The sequence below is a fragment of the Erinaceus europaeus genome, chromosome 23 (genome assembly GCF_950295315.1).
Source record: "Erinaceus europaeus chromosome 23, mEriEur2.1, whole genome shotgun sequence".
NCBI classification, from domain to species: Eukaryota; Metazoa; Chordata; class Mammalia; order Eulipotyphla; family Erinaceidae; genus Erinaceus; species Erinaceus europaeus.
The window spans coordinates 13934825-13960018 of NC_080184.1; the positions used below are offsets into that span (position 1 = coordinate 13934825).

The 25194-nt window shown below is 64.6% G+C and overlaps 3 protein-coding genes and 1 long non-coding RNA gene across 7 annotated transcripts in view; 2 read left to right on the forward strand and 2 right to left on the reverse strand.

Annotated features, from left to right (window-relative positions):
- Positions 1 to 7197, forward strand: part of PKN1 (protein kinase N1) — a 31554-nt gene extending 24357 nt beyond the window's left edge. For all 3 annotated transcript variants that reach the window (XM_060182298.1, XM_060182295.1, XM_060182296.1), the window contains exons 13-22: positions 1968 to 2047; positions 2144 to 2222; positions 2338 to 2429; positions 4543 to 4719; positions 4867 to 4929; positions 5027 to 5103; positions 5847 to 5989; positions 6156 to 6263; positions 6365 to 6445; positions 6864 to 7197. In XM_060182298.1, coding sequence (XP_060038281.1) covers positions 1968 to 2047; positions 2144 to 2222; positions 2338 to 2429; positions 4543 to 4719; positions 4867 to 4929; positions 5027 to 5103; positions 5847 to 5989; positions 6156 to 6263; positions 6365 to 6445; positions 6864 to 7067 — 1104 coding nt within the window. In that variant the 3' untranslated portion in view covers positions 7068 to 7197. The remainder of the gene's footprint in view (positions 1 to 1967; positions 2048 to 2143; positions 2223 to 2337; positions 2430 to 4542; positions 4720 to 4866; positions 4930 to 5026; positions 5104 to 5846; positions 5990 to 6155; positions 6264 to 6364; positions 6446 to 6863) is intronic.
- A 332-nt stretch (positions 7198 to 7529) lies between these two features.
- Positions 7530 to 11692, reverse strand: PTGER1 (prostaglandin E receptor 1). The gene is made up of 2 exons (XM_060182366.1): positions 10309 to 11692; positions 7530 to 7968 (listed from the first exon to the last, which is right to left on the reverse strand). The coding sequence occupies exons 1-2, from the start codon at positions 11209 to 11211 to the stop codon at positions 7696 to 7698; spliced, it is 1176 nt and encodes a 391-aa protein (XP_060038349.1). The 5' UTR covers positions 11212 to 11692; the 3' UTR covers positions 7530 to 7695.
- Positions 11693 to 13457: 1765 nt separating this feature from the next.
- On the reverse strand, positions 13458 to 21519 carry GIPC1 (GIPC PDZ domain containing family member 1). Of its 2 annotated transcripts, XM_060182382.1 has the most exons (7): positions 21362 to 21519; positions 17791 to 18074; positions 15392 to 15577; positions 14894 to 15074; positions 14391 to 14500; positions 14166 to 14247; positions 13458 to 14079 (listed from the first exon to the last, which is right to left on the reverse strand). In XM_060182382.1, exons 2-7 carry the CDS (start codon positions 18061 to 18063, stop codon positions 13928 to 13930), a joined length of 984 nt encoding a protein of 327 aa, XP_060038365.1. In that variant the 5' UTR covers positions 18064 to 18074; positions 21362 to 21519; the 3' UTR covers positions 13458 to 13927. The 2 variants fall into 2 exon arrangements, with proteins under 2 accessions (XP_060038365.1, XP_060038366.1); XM_060182383.1 differs by lacking the exon at positions 21362 to 21519 and having other exon boundaries at positions 17791 to 18092.
- Positions 21520 to 23483: 1964 nt separating this feature from the next.
- Positions 23484 to 24018, forward strand: LOC132535665 (uncharacterized). The gene is made up of 3 exons (XR_009547391.1): positions 23484 to 23526; positions 23852 to 23923; positions 23968 to 24018. It is a non-coding gene; the product is annotated as an uncharacterized LOC132535665 (long non-coding RNA).
- Positions 24019 to 25194: the final 1176 nt, after the last annotated feature.

A 25194-nucleotide genomic window follows, 5' to 3' on the forward strand; every position in this document is an offset into this window, starting at 1 on the left:
AGGGAGCCCATGGAGGGTGGGCAGGGCTGTGGGGTCTCTCCTCTCTCAGCACCCTGCACAGCACCCAGGGAGCCCATGGAGGGTGGGCAGGGCTGTGGGGTCTCTCCTCTCTCAGCACCAGGCACAGCACCCAGGGAGCCCCATGGAGGGTGGGCAGGGCTGCGGGGTGACTCCTCTCTCAGCACCAGGCACAGCACCCAGGGAGCCCCATGGAGGGTGGGCAGGGCTGTGGGGTCTCTCCTCTCTCAGCACCAGGCACGGCACCCAGGGAGCCCATGGAGGGTGGGCAGGGCTGTGGGGTCTCTCCTCTCTCAGCTCCATGCACAGCACCCAGGGAGCCCCATGGAGGGTGGGCAGGGCTGTGGGGTCTCTCCTCTCTCAGCTCCATGCACAGCACCCAGGGAGCCCCATGGAGGGTGGGCAGGGCTGTGGGGTCTCTCCTCTCTCAGCACCCTGCACAGCACCCAGGGAGCCCATGGAGGGTGGGCAGGGCTGTGGGGTCTCTCCTCTCTCAGCACCAGGCACAGCACCCAGGGAGCCCCATGGAGGGTGGGCAGGGCTGCGGGGTGACTCCTCTCTCAGCACCAGGCACAGCACCCAGGGAGCCCCATGGAGGGTGGGCAGGGCTGTGGGGTCTCTCCTCTCTCAGCACCAGGCACGGCACCCAGGGAGCCCATGGAGGGTGGGCAGGGCTGTGGGGTCTCTCCTCTCTCAGCTCCATGCACAGCACCCAGGGAGCCCCATGGAGGGTGGGCAGGGCTGTGGGGTCTCTCCTCTCTCAGCACCCTGCACAGCACCCAGGGAGCCCATGGAGGGTGGGCAGGGCTGTGGGGTCTCTCCTCTCTCAGCACCCTGCACAGCACCCAGGGAGCCCATGGAGGGTGGGCAGGGCTGTGGGGTCTCTCCTCTCTCAGCACCCTGCACAGCACCCAGGGAGCCCATGGAGGGTGGGCAGGGCTGTGGGGTCTCTCCTCTCTCAGCACCCTGCACAGCACCCAGGGAGCCCATGGAGGGTGGGCAGGGCTGTGGGGTCTCTCCTCTCTCAGCACCCTGCACAGCACCCAGGGAGCCCATGGAGGGTGGGCAGGGCTGTGGGGTCTCTCCTCTCTCAGCACCCTGCACAGCACCCAGGGAGCCCATGGAGGGTGGGCAGGGCTGTGGGGTCTCTCCTCTCTCAGCACCAGGCACAGCACCCAGGGAGCCCATGGAGGGTGGGCAGGGCTGTGGGGTCTCTCCTCTCTCAGCACCATGCACAGCACCCAGGGAGCCCATGGAGGGTGGGCAGGGCTGTGGGGTCTCTCCTCTCTCAGCACCATGCACAGCACCCAGGGAGCCCATGGAGGGTGGGCAGGGCTGTGGGGTCTCTCCTCTCTCAGCACCAGGCACAGCACCCAGGGAGCCCATGGAGGGTGGGCAGGGCTGTGGGGTGTCTCCTCTCTCAGCACCAGGCACAGCACCCAGGGAGCCCATGGAGGGTGGGCAGGGCTGTGGGGTCTCTCCTCTCTCAGCACCATGCACAGCACCCAGGGAGCCCCATGGAGGGTGGGCAGGGCTGTGGGGTCTCTCCTCTCTCAGCACCCTGCACAGCACCCAGGGAGCCCATGGAGGGTGGGCAGGGCTGTGGGGTCTCTCCTCTCTCTGTCTCTTACTCTCTATGTGGGGAATGGAGAAAGTTAGAAAGGAAAGCAGGGGCCGGCCCCTTGAGTCCGTGCAGAGCTTACACTGAATCTCAAGTCCTGGGCTCCGTCTGCAGTCATGGCAAACAGAAACAGCAGTGCGATCAGAGCCCTGCAGACACCGCGAGCAGCCTGTGCAAAGGTCCTGGGGCAGAAATAGGCATCAGAAACCAGAGAGAGAGAACCAGAGTGGCAGGAGGGGGGCGGGGAGTGGAGGTCTTACTGAAGGTTCAAGAGTGGGGAAGCTGGTGGTGACGGCTGGTGGCCTGGCCCTCCCTTCTCCGCCCGCAGAGCTCCCCAGCCAAGGAAGCCGCCCCTTCTCCAGTGCTGCCTTCAGACCCCAAGGAGACCCCAGGCCCCGCCGTGTGCAGGTGACCCCCCCTCCCGTGTCCGCATGGCACTTCCCCACTCCCTCCACCCACCGCTGTCCTGCCCCCACCAACGTCCCCTCTGTCGTCCGTCCCCAGCCCGCTCAGAAAGTCATCATCCTTGACACTGGAGGACTTTAAGTTCCTGGCGGTGCTGGGCCGAGGTCACTTCGGGAAGGTGAAGCGGGACGCGGGACCGGGCGGGAGCCGGGGGGTTCTGTCTCGAGGAGTCCCCGGGGCTCGCCCCCTCTGCCCCCTACTCCCCACACCCCTGCGCTCCCCCTTTTCTCCAGGTGCTGCTGTCTGAGTTCCGAGACACAGGGGAGCTGTTTGCCATCAAGGCCTTGAAGAAAGGGGACGTCGTGGCCAGAGACGAGGTGGAGAGGTGGGTCCCGGCTTAGGACCACTGGGACCCCTCAGCTTCTCTTCCGGGAGCTGCTTCCGGTCAGGCGCCGGCTGGGGTCTGTGTGGGCCCTTTTTGGGTCGCACAGCCAGGGAACCTCAAGCCCACCTGGGATCCCTTCTTAGGGTCTGGGGCTCAGAAGCCTGGGGTCTCAGTTGACCACAGCCATGCTGGGGTCAGGGCCTTGGGTTCAAATCCCACTCCTCCCCTGCTCCGTTTCTCCACTCCCCTCACCCCACCGTCAGCCTATGGAAGGGAAGCAGGCCTGGGTCTCTCGCAGAGGCCGGGAAGCATGTTAAATGAGAATATTCAAGGGGCTGTGGAGGCAGCACAGGGGTTCTGCACACAGACTCTCCTGCCTGAGGCTCTGAGGTCCCAGGTTCAATCCCCAGCAGCAGCAGCAGCCAGGGCTCAGCAGGGCTCTGGGGAAAATAGTAATAATAATAATGATGCTGGGGAGACAACACAGAGATTCTGCACACAGACTCTCCTGCCTGAGTCTCTGAGGTCCCCAGTTCAATCCCCAGGACCACCGCCAGCAGGAGCTGAGCAAGGCTCTGGTAAAAAAAACAAAAAACAGGGACTTGGGCGGTATTACAGCGGGGTAAGCGCAGGTGGCGCAAAGCACAAGGACTGGCTTAAGGATCCTGGTTCGAGCCCCCGGCTCCCCACCTGCAGGGGCGCAGCTTCACCAGTGGCAGAGCAGGTCTGCAGGCGTCTGTCTTTCTCTTTCCCTCTGTCTCCCTCCTCTCTCCATTTCTATCAGAGCAAAGAAAATGGAGTAAAATGGCCACCAGGAGCAGTGGATTCGTAGAGCTGGCATCAAGCCCCAGCTGTCGCTTTGGGGGTAAAATAATGATAAAATGAAAACACTTCGGCCCCATCTGTACCCGCCCTCGACCGTGGACATACCCAGTAGAAACACCGAGCTTGTCCCCAAACTTACAGACCCCAGTTCTTTTCTGTTTGTTTGTTTGTTTGTTTGTTTTTCTCTACCAGGAAGCCAGCGCAGACAGGCTCAGGCCAGCCAAGAGACTTCCTGCCCTTGCTGGCGGAGAACAGTGTAGGGCCGGGGAGGCGCCTTCAGGCGGGGCTGTATCCAGGTGCTGGGATGCCCGTGTCTCTGCTCCTGTTTCCTTCCTGGACCGGCTTTTGTCCCACGTGTCCTTTGGGGTTCGGGGAGGTGGGTGGGTTTGTGCATCGGTTTACAACCTGCTTAATCCTAGGAGCTGAATTCCTCCCTCCTCCTTTTCTTTTCTTTTCTCTTTCCCTCTATTCCTCCTCACTCTCTCCTCTTCCTCTTCTCCTTTTCGTGTCTCCTCCTTTTTCTACATTTTTTTAATAATTAAAAAAAATTGTCTTAATTTTCCCTTTTGTTGCCCTTTTTTTAATTATTGTTGTTATTGATGTCATCACTGTTGGATAGGACAGAGAGAAATGGAGAGCGGAGGGGAAGACAGAGAGGGGGAGAGAAAGACAGACACCTGCAGACCTGCTTCACCGCCTGGGAAGCGACTCCCCTGCAGGTGGGGAGCCGGGGGCTCGATCCGGGATCCTTAGGCCGGTCCTTATGCTTCTCACCATATGCGCTTAACCCGTTGTTGTACTGCCCGACTCCCCTTTTTCCTAGATTTTTATATATCATGAAGAATATAGGCAGAGAGAGAGAAGGAGAAAAAAAAAAAAAAAGACATCACTCTGATCCCCGTGCTGCCCTGCCGGGAATTGAACCCGGGACCTGCCAGCCCAAGGCTCTTTATCCACTTCCCCACCTCCTGGAGCGCTCATGAGGCCTTTCTTCATAGTCCCAGCGGACATTCTCACATCAAGGCCCCTTTTTGAAGCTTTTTTGAAGTGTTCTGGCAGCCTTGGGGGTGGCTTGGGGGGCGCGGGAAATGGGGTGCTTGGTTACCCCTTTCCCAAAGAGATCATGTGGATGTTTGTGTGTGTGTTTGTTTATTTTTGGGGGGGTGGCGGCGGCCGTTGGGATGTCCAGGGCCCAGAGCCAGCCAGCAGCTGCCCCGGGGGCGGGCTGGGGAGGCCGTGCATGGGCACAGGGCTGCCGCGACCCCCGCCCCCCACCCCGTGTCTCCAGCCTGATGTGCGAGAAGCGGATCCTGGCGGCGGTGACCCGGGCGGGACACCCGTTCCTGGTCAACCTGTTCGGCTGCTTCCAGACCCGGGAGCACGTGTGCTTCGTCATGGAGTACTCGGCGGGCGGCGACCTCATGCTGCACATCCACAGCGACGTGTTCTCGGAGCCGCGCGCCGTGTGAGCCGCCGGGGCCGGGGGGCGGGGCGGGGGGGTGGGCGGGGCCGGGAGGCGGGGCGGGGGTGGGGCCGGGGGCGGGGCGGGTGGACGGGAGCGGGGCCGGGAGGCGGGGCGGGGCGCGCTGGCTCACGGCTCCCGTGTCCGCAGTTTCTACTCGGCCTGCGTGGTGCTGGGGCTGCAGTTCTTGCACGAGCACAAGATCGTCTACAGGTGTGTCCCCACCCCGGGGTGGCCGCCGCCCGCCCACCCACGCGGGCTCCCTGCCCGGGACGACCCCCCAGCTCCTGCCTCTCCCCGCCCCTTCCAGGGACCTCAAGCTGGACAATCTGCTGCTGGACACCGAGGGCTACGTCAAGATCGCCGACTTCGGCCTCTGCAAGGAGGGTGGGTGGAGGGAGGGCGGGGCCTTCGCGAAGGGGGCGTGGTCTCGAGATGGGCGGGGCATTGCGGGGAAGAGGCGGGGTCTACATCGGGGGCGTGGCTAGTGGGGCAAGGACTGGGCCTGGGGCGGAGCCTTGGGCGAGGGGCGAGGCTGATCAGTGGGTGCTTGAGTGGGAGGACTTGGTGGGTGGCGCCTGGGCCATAGCGTCATATAGAGTGGGTGGGGCTTTGGCTATGGGGCGGGGCCTGGGCCCTGGTGCAAGTCAGCTTGCTCGAGCGTGTCTGGTGGGCGTGGCCTGTGTGAGAGGCGGGGCCAAAAGCGGAGCAGCCTTGCGTGGGGCGGAGCCTGCGCTGGCGATGGGGAGAAAACTATATTGAGGTGGGGTGGGTTCTGCGGGCAGGGACAGGTCTGATGGGTTGGGTCAGCGTGTTAGAGGCGGAGCCAGGACTTGTAGGTGGGGTCCTGCATCTGGGGGCGGGACATGGGGTCGCGCGGCTGAGGCCAGATCGGGAGATGAGAGGTCTCCAACTGGGTTGGGGCGCGTGTCTAGATCTGTGGGGACTGGGGGCCGCGGTTTAGGGCTGGGCTGAAGCTTGAAGGGGGCGGGTCTTAGATACGATCGATTGGGCGGGGCCAGGACCCGAGGGGCGGGGCTGGACCTTGATGGACAAAGCCAGGACTTGAATTTGGAGGGGGGAGGGCCCCAGGGGTTTCCCCATCCTCACTCCCTCCTTCAACCCCCCAGGAATGGGCTACGGGGACCGGACCAGCACTTTCTGCGGGACCCCCGAGTTCCTGGCCCCCGAGGTGCTGACTGACACGTCGTACACGAGGGCGGTGGACTGGTGGGGGCTGGGCGTCCTGCTGTACGAGATGCTGGTGGGAGAGGTGAGCCCCCCCACCCTGCCCACCCCCTCACCGCCTGGCCTCAGTAGGTGGGGTCTTTACCTGCACCTGTGAGCCCCCTTCGTGGGCAGGTGGGATGTGTGTGTGTACTGGGGAGCTGGAAAGGGGCTGCTGGGCACTGGGGTTCACCCCGCCCCCCTGTCCCCAGTCCCCGTTCCCAGGCGACGACGAGGAAGAGGTGTTTGACAGCATCGTGAACGACGAAGTCCGCTACCCCCGCTTCCTGTCGGCCGAGGCCATTGGCATCATGCGCAGGGTCAGGCCAGGGGGTGGGCTTTGGGGGTACAGGGAGATGGGGTTTCCCTGGGCGTTTTATTGTGGGGATGGGCAGGCCCTGACTGCGCGCCCCTCCCCCAGCTGCTGCGGAGGAATCCGGAGCGCAGGTTGGGGTCCACGGAGCGGGACGCCGAAGATGTGAAGAAGCAGCCTTTTTTCAGGGTGAGCTCGGCCCCCGTAAAACTTCTTCCAGTCATTTTCAGTGTTGTGTTTTCCTTCCCGGCCTACACCCCGAGGACGCCCGGCCGGTGGGAGGCTGGTGGGGTGCGTAGCTCTGGGAATGAGCACTGGGGCATGATTTGATGGGTCTTGGGGAAGGGGTGGGGCTTAGAGGAAGGGGCGTGGTTTATGGGGAAGGGCGGGACCTTTCACAGGGGCGTGGTTTGTGGGAAGTGTTCTGAGAAGAGGCTGGGCCTTTGGGAAGGGGCGTGGTTTGTGGGAAGGGGTGTGTCCCGGGGGCGGCGTGGCCTATGGGAAGGGGCGGGTCCTTTTAAGAGGCGTGGTTTGTTGGAGGGCGTGGTCTATGCGGAGGGGCGTGGCCACTGCCTGTCCATTTGACTCCTCCCCTCCACACCCCCAGACTCTGGGCTGGGACGCCTTGCTGGCCCGCCGCCTGCCACCCCCTTTCGTGCCCACGATCTCGGGGCGCACAGACGTGAGCAACTTCGACGAGGAGTTCACGGGAGAGGCCCCCACGCTCACCCCACCCCGCGAGGCGCGGCCCCTCACGGCCGCCGAGCAGGAAGCCTTCCGGGACTTCGACTTCGTGGCGGGGGGCTGCTAGCACCCCTCCCCCGACGACTCCCCAACCCCCGACCCACCTGTGCCCCCCACCCCCCGCCCTGACCGAGCTCTTGGTAGTTTTTAAAAAGGCGTTTTGGGGGGAGGGGGATTCTGGCCCCCACCCCCACCCAGTTGATGTTCCGATTTTTTCTGCATGCAGAAATGGGGGGGGCTCCAGGTTGGGGGGCCCGGGGAGCAGCCGGGGAGGGGCACTTGGAGCAGGTCGAGGGGGTTCTTGACTGCCCCCGAAGTGAGGGTTCGAGGGGAGGGGGCGTCGCTTCGGAGCTGTGTCGAGGGGCTTCTGGGGTTCCAGGCCCCTTGCTCGTCTGTGATCTGGGTGTGGGGGGAGGCCCTGGCCCGGCAGTGAGCCCAGAGCAGCTGCCGTCGTTTCAGGGGGGCCGTGTGGGCGTCAGGAAACGCCCCTTCCCCACCCCCGACCCCCCATAAGCCGCCTCCGGCTCCACGCGGGAGGTGCAGGTGCGCCCCGTCCAAGACGAGGCCTCCGCTGTGCGCATGCGCGGGATCCCCGCTCGCCACGCCCCCAGGAAAACAAAAACAAACAAGAAACGTGGTTTCTGCCGCCGCTCTCCGCTCTCCATCCCCGAGGGCGAGGGCGAGGGCCAGGGCTCCTAGACGTGACTGAGGCCGCTCTGCCCGGAGCCGGAGCCGCGCAGCGAGCTGGCCTCCCAGGTGCTGACGCTGAGGCCCCGGCCCGAGGGTGCGGCCCTGGGTGCCCGGCGCGGGTGCAGGAGGCGCAGCAGCTGGCGCAGCACGGCCTGGCGCAGCAGGATGTACACCCAGGGGTCCAGGATCTGGTTCCAGGAGGCCAGGCGCACCGCCAGGAAGAGGGGCCGCTGCAGAGAGCCGGGCCCCCAGCCCCCGACGGCCAGCGCCACCAGCACCTGCGGGAGCGAGGGGGAAGGGCGGGGTGAGGGTGCACCCCAGGGTGCGGGGAGCTGTCCGTGGGCACACGCAAATGGTGAGAATGCAGAAGTCATCCGTGGCCGGGATGCCGGTGGGATGGGGGACAGTGCTGGGGAACTAGGGGGTGGCCCAGAAGGGTGGGGCTGGGGAGGGGGCCTGAGGACCCCAGGAAGGGCCAGGGGGTCCTGGGGCCCAGCTGCGGCGCACCTGGCTGCGTGCACCTGTTGCCGTGTGCAAGGACCTGGGTTCAAGCCCCTGGCCCCTATTTGCGGGGAGCAGGGAAAGCTTTACTCGGGAGCGGTGAGGCAGGTCTGCAGGTGTCTGTCTTTCTCTCCCCCTCTCTGTCTTCCCCTCCTCTCACCATTTCTCTCTGTCCTATCCAACGACGATGACAGCAATAACTACAGTTTTAAATAAAAAGGGCAACAAAAGGAAAATAAGTCTTTTTAAAAATAAGTATCCCCACCTGCAGAGGGAAAGCTTTGTGAGTGAAGCAGTGTTGCAGGTGTCTCTCTCTATCACTCTATCCTCTCTTATCACTTCCTCCCCTCTCAATTTCTGTCTGTCCTATATATAAAGATAAGTTTTAAAAAAGTAAAAAGAAATCTCGGGAGTCGGGCGGTGGCGCAGCGGGTTAAGCGCACGTGGCGCAAAGCACAAGGACCGGTGTGAGGATCCCGGTCCGAGCCCCCGGCTCCCCACCTGCAGGGGAGTCGCTTCCCAGGCGGTGAAGCAGGTCTGCAGGTGTCTGTCTTTCCCCCTCTGTCTTCCCCTCCTCTCTCCATCTCTCCCTGTCCTATCCAACAACAACGACATCAATAACAACAATAACTACAACAATAAAAAAGGCAACAAAAGGGAAAATAAATACAATTAAAAAAAAAAGAGGGTGAGAGGACTCGGTGGTGCACCCTGTTGAATGCATATGTCAGTACATGCGAGGCCCTGGGTTCAAGCCCCAGGCCCCCACCTGCAAGGGAGAAGACAAGTTTCACCAGGGCTGCAGGTGTCTCTCCCTCTCTTATCTCCCTCAATTTCTGTCTCTACATATATATTCCAGAATGAAATGGGAGTGCTGAGGCCCAGTGGTGGTGCACTTGGTTAAAAAGCATACCTGGGAGGCTGGCGGTAGCCTAGCGGGTTAAGCGCAGGTGGCGCAAAGCGCAAGGACCGGCAGAAGGATCCCGGTTCGAGCCCCCGGCTCCCCACCTGCAGGGGAGTCGCTTCCCAGGCGGTGAAGCAGGTCTGCAGGTGTCTGTCTTTCTCTCCCCCTCTCTGTCTTCCCTCCTCTTTCCATTTCTCTCTGTCCTACCTAACAATGACGACATCAATAACAACAACAATGGAAAACAACAAGGGCAACAAAGGGGGAAATAAATATATTTTTTTAAAAAGCATACCTGTTGGGGGTCAGGCGTTAGTGCAGTGGGTTAAGCGCACGTGGCGCAAAGCGCAAGGACCGGCAGAAGGATCCCGGTTCGAGCCCCCGGCTCCCCACCTGCAGGGGAGTCGCTTCCCAGGCGGTGAAGCAGGTCTGCAGGTGTCTGTCTTTCTCTCCCCCTCTCTGTCTTCCCCTCCTCTCTCCATTTCTCTCTGTCCTATCCAACAGTGATGACATCAATAACAACAATTAAAAAAAGGGAAAATATAAAAACATTTTTTAAGAAAAAGCACACCTGTCACCACATGCAAGGACCCGGGTTCAAGCCCCCAGTCCCCACCTGCAGGGGGGAAGCTTCATGATCAGTGGAGCAGGGCTGCAGGTGTCTCTGTCTTCTCCATCTCTCTGTCTCTGTCCAGTATGTTGATACGTAAACGGGATCTTTTAATAGACAGAGTTGAAGCCCTTGGTTGCTCCAGGACGGCAGGTACACCTCTCTCTCTTCTGTTTCTGTCTCTCCCCACCTCCCCTCGCTTCCTCTCTGCCTGTACGCAATAAACAACAATAGAGAGAATTGCAGTGATGGTGCACCGGGTTAAGGGCACGTATTACTCAGCTAAAGATCCCGGTTCAAACCCCAGGGCTCCCCACCTGCAGGGAGGACGCTTCACAGGTGGTGAAGCAGGTCTGCAGGTGTCTCTCTTTCTCTCTCCCCCTCTCCTCAAAATCTCTGTCCTATCCAGTAAAGAAATGGCAACAACAACAAAAAGGTCCAGCAGGAGCAGTGGATTCACAGTGCCGGCACGGCACGGAGACCCAGAGAAAACCCTGGAGGCAAAGGAAAGAGGTCGCAGCGTGGCCTGGGGGTGTCCCCACAGTGGGGGCACTGTGTGTGTGTGTGGGGGGGAGTTCAGGGGCTCGGGGGTCTGGTCCTCACCAGCAGCGGACTCCAGCAGATGAGCGACACGGCCATGATGCCCACGAGCTGGCCCACCATCTCCACGTCGAGGGCGTGAGCCCTGCGCGCCGAGCTCCGGGCCCAGGGGCCGCCCGCTGCAGCTCCTCCCGCGGAGGCCGACGACGTGGAGCCCCCCCAGCTGCGGGCCCGTCGGGGGGCTCCCTCCCTCCTCCGGCGCCGGCGTGCCCGCAGCAGTGCCAGGCCACTGAGGGCGTTGCAGACGAGCGCGGCCAGCAGGGCGGCCAGGCCCAGCCCCGCGAACAGCCCGGCCGGCAGCGCCTGGCGCCAGCCCCGGGGGGGTCCCAGGCCCAGGAAGCACCAAGTACCGGGGTACTGGGGCTCGTAGCGCCCCACCCGCGCCGCGGGCAGCAGCGCCACCGCCAGGGCCAGCGCGGGCAGGGCGGCCAGGGCGCGGCGGGCCCCCCGGGCCGAGCCTCGGACCCGGTGCCGCAGGGGACGGGTGAGCCCCGCGCAGCGCTCGGCCGCCAGCCCGCACCCCAGCAGCAGTGGGCAGAGCCCGAAGAACACCATGCAGCCCCCCAGGAAGTGGCAGGCGCCCCCCGAGGGCGCTCGCCCCGCCGTGTACAGACGCAGGACCAGGGCCCCGGGCAGCAGGTGGCCGGCCAGGTCGGTGGCCAGCAGCCCGGCCACGCAGGGCACGAAGGTTTTGGCCGCCCTGCGCAGGGGGCGCCGGTGACGCAGGCCGCCCGCCGCCCGTGCCAGCAGGGCCAGGGCCAGCGCGTTGGACGCCATGCCCAGCGCCATAGACGAGATGGGCAGCGCCGGGGACCCCCCAGAGCCCGACGGCGAGGGCGTCGGCCAGGAGGTGTTGGGGGGCGCCGGGGCGGCGCAGGGGGTGGCCAGGCTCAGGTTCAGGCTCATAGCTGGGGGGCTGCGGGCAGGAGACAGAGAGGAACCGCCCGTGGGGGTTGCGCCCCATTGGGGTACGCCCTGAGGAGTTGCTCTGTGGCCGCCTAGGCTGAGGGGTTCCCCCCCAGCTGTCTACTAGCTCTTCCGAATCCCTCCCCGACACCCCAGTTCCCCCCGTCACCACTGTCCATCCCGTCGGTGGCTGGGGACACCCAGGCCTGTCCCCGCACTGACCCCCATGTAACCCCTGGTTTCCCGTCTGTCCCTGGGATCCCGCCTCTGACCCCTACCCCCGCTGGCTCCTGGCCTCTGGCTGCAGGTTCGCCCAGGACTGGAGGGACAGACAGATGGTCAAAGGGACAGAGAGTCAGAGGACAAACATCCCCCTACCTCCCCCTCATGTCTCTGTCCCCCAGGCCATAGGCTCGGGACCAGAGGCACAGACGTTCCCCACCTCCCTCTTGTGTCCCTGTTCCCCGAGCCACAGGACCAAAGGGACAGAAAGGCAGAGAGGGACCAAATGGTCAGAGGGACAGACAGACATCCCCGTCTTCCCCTCATGTCCCTGTTCCCCAGGCCACAGTTCTAGACCTGAGGGACAGAGAGAGAAAGGAACAGAGAAAGGACAGAGGGACAGAGAACAGAGGGACAGACATCCCCTGACTTCCCCCTCATGTCCCTGTCATCCAGGTCACAGACTTGCTCAGGACTAGAGGGACAGAGAGACAGACCCCCACGGGAGCCTCCGGCCTCCCTACCTGGCTCGCCCGGGTCCAGCCTCTGCTGCGCCCCTGCCCTCCGGCCGCTCCCTTCTTCCCACCCGCCTCCCAGGGCGGCACCCGGCCCGGCCCGGCCCCCACCCCAACACCCTACCCCACCCCAGGGCTTCCCCCACCCGCGGCGACCCATCTGGCCCCCACCCCCGGTGTCCAGCCCCCTTCCTCTGCACCCCTGGCCTCCGGCAGGGACCCCAGCCACCCCAACAAGGAAACTGTGGGCCTGCCCCCCTTTGGGGGGGCCCTTTCTCCCGCCCCCTTTTTCCCTGCCTCCCTGGGCTCACTCGTTAATAAGGCCGATAAAATCTAAACACTGGAAACGGAGAGCGTGGCCCCGGGCGGGGTGGGGCGGGGCAGGGGGGCTGAGAGACTGGGGGCACCGGGCCAGGCCTGGGGATGCTGTGTGTGTCTGGAGGGGGGGTCCCCAGCATTCGCAGGGGGTTCAAATCCACGGCTGGGACTCCCGGCTGACGTGGGGTGGGGTCCTCCTGATCCGGAGAGCCAGCCGCCCCCTCCCACAGAATGGGGTCCCCGCTCCAGAATGCAACCAAGAGGTGGGACCGGGTAACTCAGAGTGCTAGCCAGCGCCTCTCAAAGGTGTGGGAGCGCTCACCCTGGAGGGCCCCCCAGTCTGAAAGTTGCCCCCCAATCCCATCTCAATCCCCCCCAACCCCTGCAGCCCCTCCCCAAGAAGCCAGACACCCTCCCCCATGGGGCTGTGACACACTCTACAGAGGGTCCCCCAAGACACAGATGGGGGTCACACACAGGACCAGGAACACCCCAATACAGGCTCGGGGGGCCCCAGGGGTGCAGGACCCGAGTCCACAGAAGAAAGGGGTGACCAGGATGCAGCCTGGATCTTGGGGGCCCCCGACCACCCAGTCTGACTGTGATCCCCGACCCCTCGGGGGACGCGTGGAGGCTGCTCACAACGGCCCCCCGGAACCCCGCTAGGGGACCCCCTCCTTGGGGCCCAGTCACCCTGCCTGGCGCCGAGGTCTGGCCAGTGTCCCTGGCCCCCCCACTTCCCTGATCCCCGCTTGATCCCCAGGGATAAGAAAGCCGTCAAAACAACCACTCAGGGGTTTACCGCCAGCCGGGGTGTAAAACCAGGGGGGGGGTCAGGAGTGCCTGGGCCCCCCAAGTCCTCCCTGCAGACAGAGTGTGGGGGGTGCCTGTACCCCATTTCCTTCCAGCCGAGTGTGTGGCAGTCGGGGGGCCCCTCTCTTCCCCCGTTCACCCCCACCTTCCTTTCTCCAGGCCGCCTGGCTCTGGGGGCTCCCCCGGGGATGGGTACAGTGGAGTCCAGGGTTCTAGAAGCTTCTCCCAGGCCTCGGGGTGGCCGGGCGCCAGGGGCCCAGCGAGGCGGAACCGGGGGCGGGCGGAAGCCAGCGGGCGATGGGTCTCAGCTGCTACTCTTTCCTAGACCGCACCCCCCAAAAAAAAAAGATGGGGGACCAACCCCAAACACACACAGGAGCCGTTGGAAACAGCCATCTCTTTGTTTCCGCCTCAATCCACATCTCAGGGAGGGCGGGGGCTCAATGGAGGGGTTCGCAGCTGGTGGACTCTGGGGTGCCGCCTCCGGCCCCTCCTCTTCTGAATTCTCCTCCAGGGGGATGAGCCAGGCTTCTGGGAAGGTCGCAACCCCCCCCACTGAACCCCAGGGCCCTGGGCAGCCCAAGTGGAAAGTATTGGGGTGGGGGGGCCCTCCACGGCCGGCCCGTCTCTTCCTGACCCTGCTGAGGTAGGTGGGGGTGACGGGGCGAGGCGGGGGGACCTGGGGGGACAGATGAAGGGGCAGGGTGGTACCGACTACAGGGTGGGGGGCGGCCCAGCCCTCCAAAACTCTCGTGCATCCGGGGAGGGGCTGCCGGGGGCCGCCAGAGGCTGGGGAGATATGAGGGGGGCTCCTGAGTTCCTGCGGGGTTTCGGGGTGGCGGGGGGTCCTAGTAGCGGCCGGCCTTGGCGTCGCCGATGGCCCCCCAGACGTCGAAGACGAACTCGTCGGGGAAGGCGAAGTCGCCCAGCCGGGAGTCCAGGGCCTCGGCCAGCTCGTCTGGGTTGGCTCTGTCCTTCCCCAGCTCCACCATGGTGGCCGCTGCGGACGGGAGAGGGGACGGCGTGGGGGGTCACCCGGCCCAGAAACCCCCACGACCCTGCCCGGCGCCCGGGGCCCCCACTCACCCAGCTCCGAGTCCCGGATGCCCATGTAGCTCTCCAGGAGGTCATCCACCTTCTCCACGGCTTTCTCCTCAAAGGCTGAGGGCTGGGGGTTTCAGGGGACGGGGGGTGGGGTTCATCCTCAGTCCGAGCCCCGTAAGGAGACGGAGGCCCAGGCCGTGCCGCTCCCCCCACACCCGGCCCCCCGGGACCATTCCAGGAAGTGGGGTTCCCGTCCGCCCCTCTCACCAGGTCCTCCAGGGTGGCGGGACCCCCGGACCTGAGCCGCAGGGTCCCCCGGCCGCTGCCCAGCTGGGTCCCGGCTCCGGGGCGGCCGGCTGACCGAGTGCTGATCATGTCTGGGGGGGAGAGTACAGTGAGGGGCCCCTCACCCCCCTGCCATCTCCAGTCTGAGACAGGTCGGGGGGCTGCGGGGGGGGGGTATACCGGGTGCGGAGGTGCGGGAAGGGGGGGCTTCCTGGGAGCGATTCTGTTCCCAGGGTCGCCCCCTGCCCCCCAGCCCTGGAACAGGAAGGGGGTGCGGTCCGGGTCTCCCCAAAGACCTGCCCGGCGCGGGGCAGGCGTGGCCCGGGGGACATTCCACAAAGTCAGTGAAGCCGCTGGGGGGGGGGGGGGAAGGAAAGTGGGGGGGCGCCAGGCCTGGCTTCTCGGAGACGGGGCCCGGCCAGGCTTGGGGGCGCATGGCTGGGGCCACTTCCTCTGGGCCCCTGGGTGCGGGCGGGCGGGCTCACCGAAAGCTTTGCGGGGCTCCGTGAGGTGCAGGGTGAAGGCGCGGCCGCGGGGCAGTTCCTTGAGCAGCCGGGCCACCTCGTAGTGGCGGCAGCCCAGGAGGCTGTGGCCGTCGATGGCCTCGATCACGTCGCCCACGGACACCAGCGGCATGTGCGCGATCACGCTGCCCTCCTTGATGCGCTGGGGGGGGGGGGCGGCTCCGTGGGAAGGGGGCGCGGACGGGGCGCCCCCAGCCCCTCAGCCTGAGGCCTCCCGGGTGCTCTGGCTTGGGGCCCCTCATCTCCCCAGCGGGGTTGCCCTCCGGACCCGGGGTGCCCGCCCCCGAGGACTTGGGGTTCACTTTCGCTGGAGACGCCGACATCTGGGCGCCCCTCTCAGAACTTGGGGTGCCTACTCCTGGGCCTCGGGGTCAGTTCCCCTGGACCTTGGGGCTCCTTCCTGTGGGTCTTGGGGTCTCTGGGTGGGCCCCCGTCCCCCGTCCCCCGTCCCGGCCGCACCTTGATGAAGGCGTAGCCGGCACCGTTGTCGGTGATGGTGAGCCCCAGCGCGTCCTCCGTCTTCAGCACCTGCACCTCCTTGCGCTGGCCGCGCACGTGCGCGAAGATGAAGTCCTCCAGGCCGATCTGGCCGCCCAGCAGCTTGTCCATGTCCACCTTGTGCGTGTTCAGCGTGCAGAACAGGATCTGCGGGCGGTGGGGGCCGGTGGGGGTCTCCCTGCCCATCTGGGGGGGCGGTGGGGTCTCCCTGCCCATCTGGGGGGCAGTGGGGTCTCCCTGCCCATCTGGGGGGGCGGTGGGGTCTCCCTGCCCATCTGGGGGGGCGGTGGGGTCTCCCCGCCCTTCTGGGCGGGCGGTGGGGTCTCCCTGCCCATCTGGGGGGGCGGTGGGGTCTCCCCGCCCATCTGGGGGGCGGTGGGGTCTCCCCGCCCATCTGGGGGGGCGGTGGGGTCTCCCCGCCCATCTGGGGGGGCGGTGGGGTCTCCCCGCCCATCTGGGGGGGCGGTGGGGGTCTCCCTGCCCATCTGGGGGGGCGGTGGGGTCTCCCTGCCCATCTGGGGGGCGGTGGGGTCTCCCTGCCCATCTGGGGGGGCGGTGGGGGCCTTCCTGCCCATCTGGGGGGCGGTGGGGTCTCCCTGCCCATCTGGGGGGGCGGTGGGGTCTCCCTGCCCATCTGGGGGGGCGGTGGGGTCTCCCCGCCCTTCTGGGCGGGCGGTGGGGTCTCCCTGCCCATCTGGGGGGGCGGTGGGGACCTTCCTGCCCATCTGGGGGGCGGTGGGGTCTCCCTGCCCATCTGGGGGGGCGGTGGGGTCTCCCGCCCGGCTGGGGGCCGGCAGGATTATGGGGGAACCTTATCCCGCCTGCCCAGCACGAGTCTCGCTCGGCATTTCCGGGGCGACCCCCACATGCTGGGACTGCGCCCCTGGCACTGGCCTGCAGCTTCCCACAATGCACTGGGCACGATGGGCTCTCGGTGCCCCGCCTCCGTCAGGGCTTCCCATAACGCACTGCGGCAAGGCCTCCCGGGTCATGTTTCCCATGATCCCCTGGGGGCACGGTGCCTCCTCCCCAGGCCTGAGGGGAAGCTGGCGCCCCATTGCTCGGAAGACCTCATGGAAAGGGAGCACCCGGCCCTCGCAAGGCCTGATGGGAGCATGGAGTCTAGTGCTCCCAAGGCATCGTGGGAACTCAGTCACCAGCCCTCCCAATGCCTGTCGGGAACGTGGTGCCCATCCCTCATAAAGCCTGATGGAGAAACGGTGCCCATCCCTGGCAAGGCCTGATGGGAACAGGCGCCCACTCCTCCCTCGCAAGGCCCGATGGGAGCTGGGTACCACGCCACCCGCGCAAGGCCCGATGGGAACACGGGGCCCCTCCCGCGCGAGGCCCGATGGGAACAGGGTACCACGCCACCCGCGCATGGCCCGATGGGAACACGGGGCCCCTCCCGCGCAAGGCCCGATGGGAACTGAGTACCCACTCCACCCTCGCTAGGCCCGATGGGAACACGGGCCCCTCCCGCGCAAGGCCCGATGGGAACTGGGTACCCACTCCACCCTCGCTAGGCCCGATGGGAACACGGGGCCCCTCCCGCGCGAGGCCCGATGGGAACTGGGTACCCACTCCACCCTCGCTAGGCCCGATGGGAACACGGGGCCCCTCCCGCGCAAGGCCCGATGGGAACAGGGTACCACGCCACCCGCGCAAGGCCCGATGGGAACACGGGGCCCCTCCCGCGCGAGGCCCGATGGGAACACGGGGCCCCTCCCGCGCAAGGCCCGATGGGAACACGGGGCCCCTCCCGCGCGAGGCCCGATGGGAACACGGGGCCCCTCCCGCGCGAGGCCCGATGGGAGCTGGGTACCACGGCACCCGCGCGAGGCCCGATGGGAACACGGGGCCCCTCCCGCGCAAGGCCCGATGGGAACAGGGTACCATGCCACCCGCGCTAGGCCCGATGGGAACCGGGGACCACGCCACCCGCGCAAGGCTCGATGGGAACAGGGTACCACGCCACCCGCGCGAGGCCCGATGGGAACACGGGGCCCCTCCCGCGCAAGGCCCGATGGGAACACGGGGCCCCTCCCGCGCAAGGCCCGATGGGAACACGGGGCCCCTCCCGCGCAAGGCTCGATGGGAACAGGGTACCATGCCACCCGCGCAAGGCCCGATGGGAACACGGGGCCCCTCCCGCGCGAGGCCCGATGGGAACAGGGTACCACGCCACCCGCGCGAGGCCTGATGGGAACACGGGGCCCCTCCCGCGCGAGGCCCGATGGGAACAGGGTACCACGCCACCCGCGCGAGGCCTGATGGGAACACGGGGCCCCTCCCGCGCGAGGCCCGATGGGAACCGGGGACCACGCCACCCGCGCAAGGCCCGCCGGGAAGCCGCTCACCTGGTCGGCGGGCAGGCGGAAGGCGTCGGCGATGCGGCCGTACAGCTCCCGCACGTTGCCGAAGCCCTCGATGCGGCCGGTGGGGCTGCCGTGCGCCAGCTGCGTGTGGAACACCAGGCGGGGCCGCAGCGCGGCGGGCGGGGGCGGCAGGCCCGGGGGACCCCCAGACCCCGCGCCCGGCAGCCCCCCGCCGCCCGGAGCCCCGCCGCCCGGCCCGGCCTCCTCATTCTCCACCAGCGGCGCCTTCTTCCGCCGCCCCAGGCCCAGCGGCATGAGGACCCGACCTGGGGGCGGGGGCAGGGGTCAGGGGGCGCGGGGCCACCGGGGACTGGGGGTCGGGGGGCGCGGGGTCACCGGGGACTGGGGGTCAGGGGGCGCGGGGTCACCGGGGACTGGGGGTCAGGGGGCGCGGGGTCACTGGGGACTGGGGGTCCCGCCGTGCAGGGTGGAGGCAGCTGCACCCCCGGGACTGGGGGTCCCGCCGTGCAGGGTGGAGGCAGCTGCACCCCCGGGACTGGGGGTGGCCCCACACCCCCCCAAAGGACTCAGGGCACCGTCCTCCATCCTCAGGACTCGGGGTTCACCTTCACCCCACCCCCGGGGATTGTGGAGTCTGGGGTGCCCACCCTGCCCCCAGCAACTGGGGCACCCCCTCCCCCCAGGCCACCCCCACCCTGCGAGCCAGCACCCATCCGGAGCACCGACACACAGGCCCGGGTTCGAATCCCACTCGGGGCTCCGCATGGGAAGCGACGGGGGGGGGGGTGTGGGTAGGGTCACCCCGGTTCCCACGGCCAGGGCCAGCCTCACCCGCTCTGCTACCAGCCGCCCCGCCCTCCATCCCGCCCTCCGCCGCCTCCCGCACCCCGTCTCTCCCCTCACCCCAAAGCCCTGCCCGGCTCTGGCTGCTGGGGGCACCGGGGGTTGAACCCGGGGCCGCAGAGCCTCAGGCGCGAGAGGCTTGTTGCCAGGCCACCCAGCTGTCTACTAGCCCCGTTTCTATGTTTTTTTTAACGTGGTGTCTCTCGCCCTCTCCATCTCCCCCTCCCCTCTCAGTTTTCTCTCTGCCATATCATATTTAAAAGAAAAAAAACAAGAAAAAAGAAGCAGGGACAAGAATAAGGGAATACGGTGAAGTCAGGCCGCCGCAAAGCAGCCGGTAGAAAGCCTTGTTTCTACCTGGGGATAATGAATCAGAAGGAAGAGAAACAAAAAACAAAACCGCCCCACTGAGGGCGTCATCACAAAGGCACCAGGGCCTGAACCCAAGCCTAACCAAGGAGGTGACGATCACAGCCATTCACCGAGAAGCCGAGGCCCCATCAAAAACTCCAGTGCGACTGAAAATTGTGTACACAGAAGCAACAACCAAACAAGCCACACAGGCAGCAGCCGCCAAGCAAGCCTGAGAGGAAGAAGAAGAAGAGGAGAAAGAACAGGATGCGGCACGGAAGGTGGAGGAAGCGCTGGGACTCTCCAGCATGACGTCCTAAGTTCAGTCCCCGGCAGCACCTGCACCAGAGTGATGTCTGGCTCGTCCCTTTTTTTTTTTTTAATAAGAAAATTTATTATCAGATAGAGACAGAGAAATCGAGAGAGGAGGGGGAGACAGGGAGAGAGACAGACACCTGCAGCCCTGCTCCGCCACTCGTGAAGCTTCCACCCCCCCAACCCCCTGCAGGTGGGGACGGGTGGCTCGAACCCGGGTCCTTGCTCACTGTAACATGTGCGCCCGCCCAACCAGGTGTGGTGCGGCACCACCCGGCCCCTCTCTCTTCTCCTACCCATCTCATTAATAAATGAGAGAAAGAGAGGAGGAGGAGAATGATGAAGGGGGGGGTCCCAAAACAGCTTTGCCATGTGTAGGACCCAAGTTCGAGCCTCACCCCCCCCACGGTGGAGGAAGGTTTGGTGCTGTGTTCCCTTTCACTCTGCCATATCCAGCTAAAAATAATAATGGGGAGTCGGGCACAGCGGGTTAAGCGCAGGTGGCACAAAGCACAAGGACCAGTATAAGGATCCCGGTTCGAACCCCGGCTCCCCACCTGCAGGGGAGTCGCTTCCCAGGCAGTGAAGCAGGTCTGCAGGTGTCTGTCTTTCTCTCCCCCTCTCTGTCTTCCCCTCCTCTCTCCCATTTCTCTCTGTCCTAGCCAATGACGACAATATCAATAACAACTATGAAAAACAAGGGCAACAAAAGGGAAAATAAATATAAAAAAAATTTTAAAAGAAAAGAAAAAAAAATATATATATATAGCTCCTGAATTCAAACGATACCACAAAGCGACAGTAATGAGAACAGTATGGCAGTGGTCAGGGAGGAGGCTTAGCGGTAGAAGACCCATGGTCACAAGACCCCAGCAGGCAAGATGTCAGACCCAGACACACACTCTGCTCTGCCTTTCTCCCTCTCATCAAAATCTTCAAATAAACAGTGTGGCCTCTGGAACCGAAACAGACGGACCAGTGAGCCACAGCCGAGAGCCCAGAAATAAACTCTTGACATATACGGACAGTTATTTATGGCAGAGGAGCCAGGACCACACAGCGGAGACGAGGGGTGTGTGTCTCTTCAGCAGACAAGGCTAGGAAATCAGGACAGTGGCACGCAAAACGGGAAGGGGAGTCGGGCGGTAGGTAGCGCAGCGGGTTAAGCTCACATGGTGCAAAGTGCAAGGACCCGCCTTAAGGATCCCGGTTCGAGCCCCCGGCTCCCCACCTGCAGAGGAGTCGCTTCCCAGGCGGTGAGGCAGGTCTGCAGGTGTCTGTCTTTCTCTCCCTCTCTCTGTCTTCCCCTCCTCTCTCCATTTCTCTCTGTCCTAACCGACAACGATGACATCAACAACAACAATAATAACGACAACAATAAAACAACAAGGGCAACAAAAAGGGAAAATGAATATTTTTAAAAAATTAAAACAAGGAGAAGGAGAAGAAAGAGGAAGAGGAGGAGAAGGAGGAAGAAGAGGAAGAAGAAGAAGAAGAAGAAGAAAAGGCTATGGGGAATGTTATGCATGTACAAACTATTGTATTTACTGTTGAATGTAAAACATTGGATAGGACAGAGAGAAATGGAGAGAGGAGGGGAAGTCAGAGAGGGGGAGAGACCGGTGTAAGGATCCCGGTTTGAGCTCCCTACCTGCAGGGGAGTCGCTTCACAAGTGATGAAGCAGGTCTGCAGGTGTCTGTCTTTCTCTCCCCCTCTCTGTCTTCCCCTCCTCTCTCCATTTCTCTCTGTCCTGTCCAGTAAAATGAAATGGCCACTGGTGGGGACTGGGGGGCTTGAACCCGGGTCTCCACTCACTGGAACATGCGCTCAACCAGGTGCGTCACCACGCGGCCCCTGGGCTCTCCTTGTCTCTCCATCTCTCCCCATCTCTGTCTCTGTATTTGCCAAGCTACAAAAGTCAGCCGGGAGCGATAAACAGACACACCTGGACAAGACTCAAGTATCCTGCTCAATCCCCAGTGGGGGAGGAGCCAAGCTCAGCCTCATTCCTTTCTCTCTCAGTGTCCACACTGCCACCACCTCCTCCAGGCTGGCTTCCGGGTTCTCCCCGCCACCACTTACCAGCTAGGCTGCCGTGGACAAGGAGTCACTCAGTCAGGTGGCGCCTCTGTTTCCTCATCTGTAAAAAAATTTTTAAAAAAATTAGAAATTCTGTCTTTTGGGGCCGGGTGGTGGCGCACCTGGTTGAGCATGTACGTTACAGTGTGCAAGGAACAGGGTTCAAGCCCCCTGGTCCCTACCTGCAGGTGTCTCTCTTGTCTCTCTCCCCCACCTCCCCCCCGCCTCTCAATGTCTTATGGTCTCTATCCAATAAATAAATAAAAATAAGTCCTTTTCCCAGATCTGGGCACCAAAGCCAGGCCACCTCCTCTGGGCAGCCTCCCCTGCTTGCCTGTCAGCAGCCTTTTATTGAATCTTTTCCCAGCGGCCCTGGCTCTTAATTACAGGCTTCCCCAGAGGCAAGCAGCAGCAGCAGGGAGAACTCTTGTCTTCCAGACTCACGCTGTGATTAAACTTCGTGTCTCTATTTAAAAAAAAAAGGCCCAAGAGAGCCAGCCAGCCGGCCGGCCATGGGCAAATGTACCTGCAAATCTCTTCAACGGCGGCTTTGAACCGAGGCTCCTGCTCTGGCCTCTGCAGGACTCCTCTTCATCACCCAGGCCACAGAGACACCGCCTCTGGGAAGCCCCTACCCTGGCCCTCAAACCACAAGGCTGTTGCTTTCAGTCTATAGATATTGTTTTGTTGTTGTTATTGCTGTCATCATTGTTGTTGGACAGGACAGAGAGAAACGGAGAGAGGAGGGGAAGACAGAGGGCGGGGGAGAGAAAGACAGACACCTGCAGACCTGCTTCACCGCCTGGGAAGCGACCCCCCTGCAGGTGGGGAGCCGGGGGCTCGAACCGGGATCCTCACGCCGGTCCTTGCGCTCTGCGCCACCTGCGCTTAATCCGCTGCGCCACCGCCCGACCCCTGCCTGCTTTTTTTTTTTATTCTCTTTATTGGATAGAGACAGCTAGAAACGGAGAGAAAGGGGGGGAAAGACAGACAGACAGACAGACACCTGCAGCCCTGCTTCACCACTCATGAAGCTGCCCTCCTGCAGGTGGGGACTGGGGGCTTGAACCCAGGTCCTTGTGTGTTGTAACATGTGCGCTCAACCAGGTGCGCCACCACCTGGCCCCTCCCTTTTCTCTCTCTGCCTCTCCTCTCCTCCTGTCTCTCTCCTCTGTCTGTCTGTCTGTCTGTCTCTCTCCAAAGTTTCAGACACCAAGCACCTCACTCTCCCCCCTCTTCTCCGTCTCTCCCCTCTCTCGTGTCTCTCTCTTCTTCTCTGTCTCTCTCCTGTCTCCTCTCTTCCTCACTGTCCTCTCTCTCCTCTGTCTGTCTCATCTCCTCTCTCCCCTTTCTCTTCTCTCCTCTCTTCTCTTTCTCCTTTCTTCTCTCTCTCTTTGTCTTCTCTCCTCTGTCTCTCTCACATCCCAGACACCCGGCGCCCGTGTCCAGTCCTGAGCACACCAGCGTGTATGGGGCGCGTGTGGGGCAGGACGTGGGGGGCCGCTCCTGCGTCTGGAGGGTGGGGAGCCCCAGGCCCGGCCCCCCCTTTCCGTCAGCCGGGCGGGTGCAGGAGGCCTCGGATTCAAGCTGGAAAAACCGGCCCCGGGAGTTTCCGGGGAGGACGCCTACTTACTGGCCGGTGACGGTGACGGTGCGGCCACCCGCGGGGGCCCTTGGCTGGCCTGTCCCCTCCAACTCGCCACCCCGGGGTGGGGGGGCCCTTCTCGTCCAGGAAGCAGGACCCTGGGGGCAGCTTTCTGCCTGGGCGGCTGGTCCCTCCTGGGGGTGGGGGGCCTGGAGGTGGGGGCCTGGAGGTGGAGGCCTGGAGGTGGGATCCTGGAGGTGGGGGCCTGGAGGTGGAGGCCTGGAGGTGGGGGTCCTGGAGGTGGGGGCCTGGAGGTGGGGGTCCTGGAGGTGGAGGCCTGGAGGTGGGGGCCTGGAGGTGGGGGTCCTGGAGGTGGGGGTCCTGGAGGTGGGGGCCTGGAGGTGGGGGTCTGGAGGTGGGGGTCTGGAGGTGGGGGCCTGGAGGTGGGATCCTGGAGGTGGAGGTCTGGAGGTGGAGGCCTGGAGGTGGAGGCCTGGAGGTGGGGTCCTGGAGGTGGGGTCCTGGAGGTGGAGGCCTGGAGGTGGGGTCCTGGAGGTGGGGTCCTGGAGGTGGGGTCCTGGAGGTGGAGGCCTGGAGGTGGGGTCCTGGAGGTGGAGGCCTGGAGGTGGAGGCCTGGAGGTGGGGTCCTGGAGGTGGGGGTCCTGGAGGTGGGGGTCTGGAGGTGGGGGCCTGGAGGTGGGGGCCTGGAGGTGGGGGCCTGGAGGTGGGGGCCTGGAGGTGGAGGCCTGGAGGTGGGGTCCTGGAGGTGGGGGTCCTGGAGGTGGGGGTCTGGAGGTGGGGGCCTGGAGGTGGGGGTCTGGAGGTGGGGGCCTGGAGGTGGGGGCCTGGAGGTGGGATCCTGGAGGTGGGGTCCTGGAGGTGGAGGCCTGGAGGTGGGGGTCCTGGAGGTGGGGGTCCTGGAGGTGGGGGTCTGGAGGTGGGGATCCTGGAGGTGGAGGTCTGGAGGTGGGGGTCTGGAGGTGGGGGTCTCTGAAGTTGGGTCCTGGAGGTGGGGGCCCTAGAGGTGGGGGTGGCTGGGCTTACAGAACCACCTGGCTCCTGGAGCCGCCCGGCCTCGGCCCTCTGGCAGCGCTTCTGGACTCTGCAGCCCCGGGTTCGAGACCCAGCCCCGCCTGCCGCCCCAGAGGCTGTGTGACCCTGGCCAACTCACTCTCCCTCTCTGAGCCCCCGCCCTGGGGAGGCCGGTGAGAGACTCAGTCCCTGGGGGCCAGAGGAGAGGGTGATGCTGCTTGGAAATCTGGGGGTGGGGTCGGGTGGGGCAGGGAGACCCCAGACTCCCCCAAACCCCAATTGGAGGTTCCCCCCAGGCCGCTGCCAGCTGGGGGGGGGGGCGCGGCTCAGGCACCAGGGACGTCATAGCTGCCCCTCCCTGGAGGAGACTGTGCATTGGGGTAGGGGGAGGCTGGGGAGCTGATCTGGGGTGCAGGGGGGCTGGGGAGCCGAAATGAGGCTGCAGGGGTGTTAGGTGGCTGATCTGGGGGTGCAGGAGTTTGGAGAGCCGATCTGGGGGGTGCAGGGGGTCTGGGGAGTCGATCTGGGTCTGCAGGGGGTCTGGGGAGACGATCTGGGGGTGCAGGGGGTCTGGGGAGTCGATCTGGGTCTGCAGGGGGTCTGGGGAGACGATCTGGGGGTGCAGGGGGGCTGGGGAGACGATCTGGGGGTGCAGGGGGGCTGGGTAGACGATCTGGGGGTGCAGGGGGGCTGGGTAGACGATCTGGGGGTCCAAGGGGTCTGGGGAGACGATCTGGGGGTGCAAGGGGGCTGGGGAGACGATCTGGGGGTCCAAGGGGGCTGGGGAGACGATCTGGGGGTGCAGGGGGTCTGGGGAGACGATCTGGGGGTGCAGGGGGCCTGGGGAGACGATCTGGGAGGTGCAAGGGGGCTGGGGAGACGATCTGGGGGTGCAAGGGGGCTGGGGAGACGATCTGGGGGTCCAAGGGGGCTGGGGAGATGATCTGGGGGTGCAGGGGCTCTGGGGAGACGATCTGGGGGTGCTGTGGGTCTGGGGAGACGATCTGGGGGTGCAGGGAGTCTGGGGTGACGATCTGGGGGTGCAGGGGGTCTGGGGAGACGATCTGGGGGTGCAGGGGGTCTGGGGAGACGATCTGAGGGTGCAGGGAGTCTGGGGTGACGATCTGGGGGTGTAGGCGGTCTGGGGAGACGATCTGGGGGTGCAGGCGGTCTGGGGAGACGATCTGGGGGTGCAGGGGGTCTGGGGAGACGATCTGGG